This window comes from Plectropomus leopardus, chromosome 13, assembly GCF_008729295.1.
Source record: "Plectropomus leopardus isolate mb chromosome 13, YSFRI_Pleo_2.0, whole genome shotgun sequence".
In the NCBI taxonomy this organism is placed as follows: domain Eukaryota; kingdom Metazoa; phylum Chordata; class Actinopteri; order Perciformes; family Serranidae; genus Plectropomus; species Plectropomus leopardus.
This window is the reverse complement of record NC_056475.1, coordinates 12766202-12777453: the sequence shown is the minus strand read 5'-3', so window position 1 is coordinate 12777453 and position 11252 is coordinate 12766202. Positions and strand designations below refer to the sequence as shown.

Below are 11252 nucleotides of genomic sequence, written 5' to 3'. Positions count from 1 at the left end.
TGTTTCTTGAAACCAGAACACACAAATGTAATCAGCTGTCCTGATCACAATATATTGAGTAAAACTACATTTTACCTGCAGCAACTTCATCTGCACTGCTGCCTTATTTGAGAAAATTTATTTGACTAAAGTGAAGTTTTTTCGGTGGCAAAACGCAGCAGCTCTCTGCAGTCAGGGGACCGTGGATGGTGTGAACACGCCCCTGGAAGTCATGAATAATGCCCCGTTCAGCTGAGCTCAGGGAGGTGATGTCTCTTTAAGAGGCTCAGCCCTCTTGCCGAAACAATCGTTACAACCCCCCAACAAGTCATCGGACCTGTCAATCATCCGGTCGGCGCTCTTTGATGTCGGTACTCCTCGCCTTGTCTTGGGCTCAAATGAGCTGTTTGCTGTTGTAGGGAAACATTAGTCCTCTACCAACCAGCCAGCCGGGGGACGACACATCTCAACTTTTTCCTTGTATGTGGTGGGGCTTTCTACACTTTGAAGGCGCCCCACAGCGAGGAGTTTTAACAGAAAACTCTCTAAATTATTTTCTTTATTTTTACTTTTTTTGGTTATTTGTAAGTGTACAACATCGCAAAGGGAGGTGGGAGACATGCCTCAGCTCAGCAGCGGCGGCGGGGACGACCTGGGAGCGAATGATGAGATGATAGCGTTCAAAGACGAAGGGGAGCAAGAGGAGAAAATTCAAGAAAACGCATTCACGGAGAGAGACCTGGCCGACCTTAAGTCCTCCCTGGTGAACGAGTCGGAAATAAATCAAAGTCCGAGCGCAGCGGTAGGTGGCACGGAGTGTGTGAGTGGATACAACACGGAAAAGAGAGTGTGGGAACGCTTGTTTTATGTTGCACGCTGCTGACAAGCTGTTGAATGAAACAAAAAAAAGGGTTTCAGTAAAAATGTCCAGGCTGCTAGAGGTTTGTTACAGGGACAGAGACATCGTAGTAGAACAAAAACACACCTGAAAGTATGCTAAGGTTGTTGTTAAGCCTTCCTTGACACTCTTAAACACTTGTTTGCTCGTTTTCGTGACTTTTTTGGGAGTGTGTGACCCTGTGTTGTCCCTTCCAGGCGGTCAGACGGGGACATCAGGGCGAGCAGAGAGGCTTCCCAGAAAAACACCGGGAGCATCTCGACGGAGGTAAGTAAGAAACATTTACACAGTCATGCGGTTTGAGTGACCACTAATATCCTAGAAAAAAGCTGAGGAGCCCCCCCCCCCCCCCGAAAAACTGTGTCAAAGTGAGGAGTATTTTGGTCACGAGGACACGTGTTGCAGCATTAAAACCAACTTCAAAGAGTTGTGTTCAGGTGTACGCTGCAAAAGATGTCCATCATGTCTGCAACTCTACTTTATCTGTCAGATCTATCACTTTGGTGGTGGTGTTAGGGGGTTTCTTTTGTTTTTGCATAGGAAGACATTCAATTAGAGACTTTAAATGTCCATTTTATTAAATTTTTAGTGAAATTTAGACTCTGGAAGTCTCTTGGCTTCAAATGCAATGTCATTAGGATGAGATAATTTAACTCTTTTCTCAGCTTGAAACCAACATTTTCAAGATATCCAGAGTGATCTTACCTGTGCTCATTTATAGCCTATTTAAACATTTTATGACTGCAACTGTATGAGATTTTAACGGTATGATAACTGTCTCTAATGATATCGTGGCATTACAGTAATATTCGCTATTATCAGTTACAGTGACCCTTAAATAAGTGTAACAGAGAGTTTTTTGTTCTTGAATAAACATTTTATTACTACAATTAAATTTGTAAACCTTTGTAAAAATGGAAAAGTTTTCCTATTTAAAATAGCTATAATAAATGTGAGATTCTCTGTTTAGATGTGTTTTTTCCCCTCCAATACTGCAGATAAGTGAACGTGTATATATATATCATGATGTACCTTGAAACCGGTATACAGTTTTCCCCCATAAAGGGTTGTTTTTGGGGAGGTTTTCTATCGGCTGTGAGTGTCCAAGGACAGAGGGATGTCGTATGCTTAGAGCCATCTGATGTAAATTGTGATAATGGGCTTTATGAATAGAATTTACTTGATTTCACCCTAATACATTTTTAGATTTACAGCATCTTTTAGACTCAACCCTTGACATTTTTTGCAGTGTAGCTTTTGCCAGACAAAAGTGGGGTCAACCAGGGTCCTTGAGAGGTTTATTTTTTCTTCTTACCACCCAAAAAGAACAGAGCAATTTCACTTTCCCTCCCTGGTAGAGGGCACATTTAGAGTATGTATACATGGTCGTTTTAATTACAGGCATCACTGTAGGCTGTACTCAAGTTAAGCAACTCACTCCAGTCGTTTCTAAAAGAAAAAAAACGTCCTCATATTGTGCTCCTTTGTGCACAATGTTCATCTAATGTGGATTTGCGGTTTCAGATGTTTGGAAAAAGTGAAACCCACAGAAGATGATTTAAGCGCTCTGAATAATTATGCTTGCGCGATTGGATTATTTCATTTTCTGTTACCTTTGGTTACAGCCACGTTGAAAGTTTTGTCTCCGCCAATGACAAGGGATTAGTCTGTAACAGGAAAAAAAGAGTTAAGTGTTTGTGTCTTTGTTTAATACAGGCCGGGTTGTTACAGCTGACCCACAAAGAGGTCTGTGATGCTTAATATGGCTGGTGGTGAGAGATAAATTAACACATAGGCTACAGGAGTTCACGCCTCTCAGGCTAGGTGACGCTTGTAACGCTTTTGTCTCGAGTATTGTAGTCTGTGCTCACACGAGGATACAACATGTAGTAACTAGAACACTTGTAAAGTTGACCTACTTTGTATGCACGTTTATTTTGGATGTCAGGGTTTTCTTTTTATTTCGGGTTACAGGGTTAGATCTTATAAGAGCATTTTGGGAGTAAGTACTAGTACTATTATTTTAGTCTTTATAGGGTGTGTATGTTGTTTTATCAAAGCAGCTTTTATAATAATTTAACATTTAAACTGATACCACACTGATATCCATACACATAGAGAGCAAATCAAAATATTTTACTCAGAAAATTAAGATAACAACTTCTACAAACTGGTATTATAAAAAGTGCAATTTAAACATTCCTGAATTTACTGAGTGTGTAACTTTTGTTTGTGTTTCTTCATGTCAGTGTCGAAGCAGCAAGATGGAGGCATGTACAAGTCGCCGACGTATCCGGGGTATCCGTTCCTAATGCTGCCTGACCCCTACCTCCCCAACAGCTCCGTTTCTCCATCCGTAAGTCCATCTCTGTTTTGATTCTCCTGCTGGCTTCAGTGCACTGGCCACTGTTGTTATACCAATGGTTTCTTTTGTCAGTAGCTGAGGGCAGTCTGACATTCTCATGTTTACAGACTCCACTGCAAGTTTGTGCACTGCAGCTACTATTTGTATTTTTTGGTATCAAGTCCAAACACTGAGGGGCACATGGCTTTGTGCTTTCGGGGGGCACTTTTTAATAATATTCAACGTTGGTGATCATACCCTTCCCATAGAATTGCAGACAAAAAAAGAAGAAACACAGAAACATACACCAAGGGATGGAAATGTTCTGAATCTGGTGGTCACTGGCTAGTATTTACAGTTTTTTGGCTGAAGCAAATAGTTCCTCAGTAACCAGAATTTAATGGTGTCAAACAGGGATGGTATGGTGATTTTTTTTAGTCCTTTTAGATATAGGCATAGACACGTCTTTTGGGAATTTCTGCATAATTTGCATGTAATTTGTTGTGCATCTGGTCTTGCAAATTTGTAAACGTTCACTTACATCGCCCTAAAATCAGTGGTGTCAATCCCTGTGAGATGCATTTGCAAACTATTGCGTCAAATATATTTTACACCATTTTCTTCTCACAAGTATATTATTTGTAAGTTATTATATATTTTTATTGTGTAGGATTATTTTTTAATTTATTGTATATATTTTTTAACTCAATGTGCAGATTTTTTAATGACTCCTTTGTGAAGAAATCAACTTTTCTGAGAAGTTTGAATTATTAGCAGATTTAAGTTATGCTTCTTTAAGCCATTTGTGATTGAAATTTAGAATGACCACATGATGCGCACCTCTGTCAATTAAGCCCAGAAAACACCTCCCAAAACTGCTGTTTTATTTCAGTGCTTGAATGTGCCTCTAGTTTATTATAGCGTAGGTCGTTCTAGGTTTAAAAGAGGTACCGTCAGATCACAGTCACAGCACTGCAAATCAGTCACAAACTTATGAGCTCTGATTTGCCTTTGAACTGTGATGTTTTCCGCCTAACTGCCTTATGAAATAAAACGCTACTTAAAACATGCTCTCCCCGATGAGTGCTGCAGCCTCGTGAGGGAGAGCAGAAAAAGAGCTTGTTTTTGTTTACGCCTGTGCTGAACTTGGAATCTGATTGATGTCGTCATCGTGAAGCGTTTCACATGACGCTTCCCATCTGTTTGTGCTGTGCGTGAATGACAAGAGGTTTGTTGCTGCCTTAATAGCTGTTCTGAGTATTAAACCACTAAAACAAACATCAGAAAGACTTGTGGAAGGATTTCAAGTATGCAGTATCACTCATCCAGCCAGACAGCCCTAAAAAATTAATCATAAAATCCCTTCAAGACACCCATAAGAACCAATATCCATGGATAGGCTGACTAATTGCACCAAACATGAGCGGTTGTGCCTAATTCATTTTTCACGTGCTGTGTAATCCTGTTGTCTGAATTAACCCCCTGCTCTTGCAGACAAGACGTTGCTAAACAGCAGAGACGCATGTTTGCATGAGATCACAAGTACTTCAGGCTGATCTGACACGAGGCACATTGAATTAGGAATCTGTTGTATCACAAAATCTACTTCATGGCCAGAAAATGTGATTTTCTAGAGTGTTTTGCCCCCTTGTCTCTTTCAACGTATGGGTCAAGATCCAGTCACGGGAAAATTTAAATGGGTCATTGAAGGGTCAACAAAAAAGATGACAGACTGTCTTCTTATAAAATAATCCTCTAAAATAAAAATACCTCAAGCTCCAAACGCTAAAAAAAGATTTTTCAAGCTCTAGTTTATGGGAAAATGAACTTTCATTTTTTACATCATGGCATCTTTGAAAGTTACTTCATTGCTCCACCACAGTTGTACAGCATAAAGTGTAATAATTGTTGTCAAAAGAAGCATCAGTGTAAATTTAGGGAACCCTATTTAAGCCCTCACTTTGACTTAAAATTTCTTACTGCTCCACCTCTAGCTTGACTTTGAACTGCCAGATATGAACTGTTGGTATCATCTTACAGTCTTTTTACTGTGTTTTTATCATTTGAAGGAAGTTCTTTACAATATAGTGGCTTTCTATTGTTTTGGTCTCAGTTCTTCACTTAAAAGTTTGTTAATCACAACCGGATGCTGTGATTGACAATATAATTTGAATGAACTCCTGGTAAGACAGAGCATATTTGTATTTCCTTAAACATCTTCATACTCTTCTTTGCATAACACGGCACATCCGGCATCGTGCTAGACAAACACGGTGAGCAAGCGTGATGGTATGTGTCGCTCACTGATGTGTCTTGCCTTCTCTCACCGTCCTCTCGCGATCTTCTCTTCTCTTTCTCCAACCCTGAGTGCCAACCGCAAAGCCTTGCAGAGATTGTTTTTGTTGAGGGGTGGGGTAGGGGGGATTATTGGTGGCATGATAAAGAGCACTTTCTTTCCGTGTGTCTTCGAGACTCCACACAATGCTCACTTGTTGCTGCTTCCCTTGTAATTAGCCCGCTGGTTGCGAGGCGGTAGCGGCGTATCAGGCCCCGTCTACCTGCCACTTGAAAGGGCTGAGCATAGTGGTTTAGAGGGGTTGGGGGGTTCGGGGGGAGGTGATGATTATGGATGGAAGAGATGGATCGGAAACTATAGGTCTGCTGTGAGAAAAAAGGGCTGTTTGGTGTTTTCTTTGCGTTGTGGTGTTAATGTAGAACAAAAGGCACGTAACGTCTCTGTCTGTGTGTTACCATGTTGGACTGCTGTCCTTCTGTCTCTGTCTTAACATTTCACCTCTCATGCTAGTTTCTTATTATGTTGGCAATTCTAGGAAGTGAAGTAGCTCGCCAATTATGTTTTTGAGTAATCGTTTACTTTGTTAAATGTCAGATATTATTAATGATTTCCCAGAGCCCAAGGCGACGCCTTCAGATTAGTTTTTTTATCAGTCAAGCAGTAGAAAACCCAAAGATATTCCATGTAATGATGATGTAAAAAGCAGCAAAACCTCACATTCATGGAGGTCAAAGCAGATTTATCAGAATTTGTCAGTCAATCCATCAATCGACAAATTGTTACAACATTAACAGTAAGTTTTATTGGGCCTCCTTGTTCAATTTACCTGTCCCGTGACGAGAACATGTGCTCCAACACTCAAACTGATATTTTACTACCTGCCATTCAGATTAATAAAAGTGAAAAAAATAAATATAGATTTAATTTGGCCAGTCATGTCTGGATTTGATTTGAAGCTATTATGTATTTTTATTAGATATTTTTATTCTGTTTCCAGCTGAAATAATAAGTTTGTGAATTTATGAATGGTAGAAACACTTTTTAAAGAAAAATCACTAAACATTCTGTGATTCCAGCATCTCCTGTGTGAGGATTTGCTAATTTTCTTTGTTTCATATCATTGTAAATAAAAATATCTTTGTGTTTTGGACTTTTGCACAAAGCAAGACAACTGAAATGTACTTTTGGCTCTGAGAATTTATTTTATTATCCAAGAAAACAACCTGTAGATTAATTGATGGTAAAATTAGTTGCAGCCCTAATTCTGTTGCTTCCTCTTCCTTTGGAAACAAGGAAAATCATCCTTTGTAGTCCAAAATTGTAAATTATTTTTGCAGCCAGTTTGCTGAGAAGCAGTGACGGTAATCTTCTATAAATCAGTGGGAGGCTGACTGCATTTACCAGCTAAGATGAACAAAGAACAATTCTCAAAACCTTTGTGTGTTCCTGTAAACTGCTTTAAACTGTTGAACTCATTGTGAGAGCATCAGCTGAATGACTGAAAGTCAGATATAAATTGTATTATTTGTCTGTGTGTATCTTCCCCTTCCCTCCCTTGGGTACACCATGTGGGTTTATCTCTGCTTGTACAAGACTAATCTAATAATTCCATATTTCTTTCAAATTATTCTATATTTGCTTCTTCACGCCTTTTGAATAAGAACCAAGGACGTAAAACGTTTGTCTCGACCGTCAGGGGTCACATTGCATCTCACAGAACAGGAGCACAAAGAAAAAAAAATTCCCAGGGCTGTTTTGTTCTGAAAAGATTAACATATTATTGTCTGTGTTCACCCGAACCAGATTGTTGGAAACAGACAAAAAGACGGATAAATCACACTCCTTATTATTCTGGTATTAATGTTAACATCTCATGTAAAAGCTTCTAATCTCTGCAGCTGTAAAGCGTATTCTGTCCTTATCCCATTCAGCAATAATACTGCTATTACAGCATTTCATGGGACATTTCACTGTTGTTACATTAATGTAGATATCAGCTGTCCTTTCAGAGGAAGTGGCCAAAGAAGGAGATTTGTGGGAATCAGAGATATGACTAAACTCCCTCAGCTTGTTGTCTTTGGATAAAGCTTTATCTCTAGCGAGTAAGACGGTGCACTTTATGTGTGTTGGCTGTTTAAGTTCATTACACTAAATAATTTGTATGTATATAATGTTTTGGCATGTTTTCTGTGTGTCTTCATCTGCATGTTTTCTCCTCAAGTTTGTTGCCGCAGGCTGGTGTTTGTATCCAGGGTTCATGGTGTGTTTTGTGTGCTAATGTTTGCTGTATGGTGTTTGTGTGTGTAGCCAGATTTTGTGGATGCAGTTAGTGTGTGTTAGACATTCGCTGGCTGTGTGTATAATGCTGTGGATTACCAACAGACAGTGTTTTTCAAGGGATCATAAGTCTTTTGTCGTCTCGAGGAGTCAAACCCCAGCGGAAGGGAGATTGTCAATAAAAACGGAGAATTTTCCTCTCTTCAGCATTCTCCCATCTTTCCCCTAACTCACTTTAATATTTGTCTTTTCCACCTACACATCTCTTTTCTTTCATGTGCTGCCTTCATCATCAGCTGGTTTTCAGGATCTGTTTCCCAAATTCAACTGTCACTCTTTGAGATAACTTTGTGGTGTCTATAAAAAAGGATCTAGATGGAAAGGCAGTTTTAATTTGAGTTAAATGCGTGATGAGTTTAAAAAAAATCACACTTAACCTGGAGGACCTGGTTGTCGGGAAGGATCCACTCCTGAAGTGTTTTTGAGCAACTTGCTGAATCTCTTCTAGCTCAGGAAGAGCTGCTGTGACACAGAGCAATTAAATATGTCATTGCTTGATTATTGTTGTAAAGCAGTTTTCATAGAACATGGACAGAGAATTAGTAAATACAAGAAGGAGTAGAGAAAATTAATGATTTGCTGGGAGAGGAGAGATGGACAACAGAGCCTGTAATAGCTCTGCATGACACAGGAGTTTGGTTATGTGTTGTTTCTGTGTTGTGGTCTGTTTGCATAGATAACCACTTAATATCAATCTTTTGGCCATGCCTTTGAATAAAGGTCTTTGCACTTACTCAGATGAGTAAGAGCAGTGTTTCCCCTAAAATGTCTGATATTAGTGTGCGGTGTTGGTCATTAACAGAGATGGAGGGGGCACTACTGCGTTTGTGTGCAAAGGCTCAGGCTGCACATCGCCGCGCATCGACTGTGTGACTACAGCCAGTGGACATCTAGCACAAACATTCTGCTCCTGTGTGAGAGGAAATAACTCTTTATTACAGCAGGTGGCGGTAGTCTATATTTATCATTAAAAAAAGACAATCACATCCCAAAGCTGAATTAATAATAACAACACCAAGTTACGAATCCATTTCTGCGAAAGAGCTCAATGACTAAAAAATACTAATACCTAATACAGAAGGTTTATTCAGTCTCAGGGCTTCTTTGCTTTTCCATTTCTCTTCTCATGCACTGAGCTGAACTACCAATCAGAGTGATTTTATTCACCGACAGGCTCCCTTCAACATGCTAAATTGACCAGATAAAAGCCAACCAAGGCAGACTAGTGCTAGTGGTCACCGACAGCCAACATAGAACGACCGCTGGCCGTCAGCTTGTTGCGTCAGGGCCCTAACAGGCTAAATTTGATAAAATAATAATTCTTGTAACATTCCTCTCTTGCAGTATTTGAAGCTGATAGAAAAGTGCATAAAAATATACTGATGTACCAGAGAAACGTACCAACAGAGTTGAAAGTTGGCAGCTGGCTTCCATAACTTAAGCTCGACCTCCTGTAGCTGCTTCACAGTAAAAGCGTTGGTAGAACACTTTTTATGCAAAGCATCACATTGACTCTACTGTTGCTGCAGTGGCCTTCAGCTCTGGTTGCAGTACAAATGACAGTGGGTAAGAAACCAGCCAGGGTCCAGTATGTTCGATTAAATTAAGAGCAGAAATAAAGAAATAAAAGAAGTCACATTGCGTGACTGTTTATGGAGATTGGTGGGTGCTTGGTCGAAAGTGGTGGGTGGCCAGCCCCTTAGACCAAAAGAAGGGGCTGTTTTTATTAAGTGGCCAGTGAGTCACACATAAGGCGTGGTGGGTGGTTATATTTTGAGTATTAAGACAAGATTTTAATCAATGATCTGTACCAACTATCCTTTTATGAGCTCAGCTATATGTCCACTAGTAATTGTGAAAGAAGCACAAATTTTTGTTTGTAGAGTGAAGTTTTCATTTAGAGCAGCGCAACATATTTTATTGAATGCAGATTTTGACTGTGAAAGTCTTAAAGAGACAATAACTGTAGGTTTTTTATTTTTATTTTTTGGACACTTTCTTGTTGAACTGAGAGATGGTCAGCTGTTTGGAGATCATTGTCAGAAAATTGATTAACAATTAAACGTAGCATCTGATATTTGGCTACATGCAGTTTTCTGTCACTGTCAGAGAGGCTGTGAAACTCTCTGTGATGTGGAAGCTGTGGTCACACGAAGACGTCAACAAGCTCAGAAGACAGCACGCCGCTCTGAAACACTTTCCCGCTCACTGTACCTGGACACTGACTGGATTATAAGGGCTTACTGTATTAACCCGTTGGGTAAACAGTATTTTGTTTGTTTTAATGCTGTTTGACAGTGAGTAAATGTAGTCACTGGAATTTACAAGCTGGTGTTTAACAGCTCAGCGTGCAGTGTCATTGTCTTGTTTGGGGGAATTTCCTGCTCATTTGACATTTCATTTCACAGACTAAAATTGAAAATTGACAGGAAGACTTGCAGAGAGGCAGTTTACATGTTTGGGAAAGGTGGGGTGAAACTTCGTCATTTCTTGGACTCACAGCTGCAGCGTGTTTTAGAAATTTAGAAGTATCTTAGTTTTCAAAATGTCCCTCATTGCTTTCTCTAAGCCAAACCAGAATTTCCAAATCACACAAAGAAATACCAGTTTGATTATATTCACCTACTTTAAGTAACAGCTTCTTTGTCTTCTTTAAGTTATTATTTGGGGGGGTTGTAAAGTTTCATGTCTGTAAACTTTTTCATACACCGCCTCCTCATATGTGTATCCATTCAGAAATCAGCTGCTGTTTCTAACAAGCTCCCCTCCCCGTCCTCTTCTCCTCCTCCTTGTATCTCCCAAATAATACAAAGTCGATCCTCCAAGATCAAGGGAATGGCATGTGTGTGTGCAAGTCTCTAGGATCTTGCCACTTCCTTGTTTCCTATTGTATCGTGGTGCTGACAGGGGGGTTGTTCAGCCAGCCCCTAGTCCCTTGGTAAACAATGGCAGCAACACAGGCTGAGGCCTCCCTAATCCCCCCTTCATACAGACCCAGGGGCTGGGATGAGCGGCGCAGGGCCTCCCTGCCTCTGACTGGCTACGATAAGGACCCCGCTGCTCAGATTTAAGAGGCCTAAAAGAAAAGCAGCTTTCACTAGAAGGCAGCAAAAGCTCGGGTTGGATGCAAATCTTGCATTTCCTAATGTTTTTTTGAGGACCTTTTAAATAAATACTGATACATATATCAAGACCTCAGAAGTTTAAACTTACATCTATGTCACCTTTTGTGTGTTGTTGTCAAAGTGAAAAATATTTTACAAGCTTTTAATGTTGGATGTTTCAGATGTGCAGGGCTGCTATGGGATGGAATAACTGGCAGAGTCTTAACTTGTCATTGTTGCGATGTATGTAAGTGCAAGATTATGGTTGTATGAAGTTTAAGATTATTGAGTGCA

The 11252-nt window shown here is 40.0% G+C and overlaps 1 protein-coding gene across 1 annotated transcript in view; it reads left to right on the top strand.

The window, feature by feature from the left end:
• Positions 1-373: 373 nt before the first annotated feature.
• The window catches only part of tcf7 (transcription factor 7), an 88547-nt gene continuing 77668 nt past the window's right edge, over positions 374-11252 (top strand). The window contains 3 exon segments of the mRNA XM_042498634.1: positions 374-781; positions 1075-1144; positions 3127-3233. Of these exon segments, the coding sequence (XP_042354568.1) occupies positions 599-781; positions 1075-1144; positions 3127-3233 (360 nt within the window). The 5' untranslated portion in view covers positions 374-598.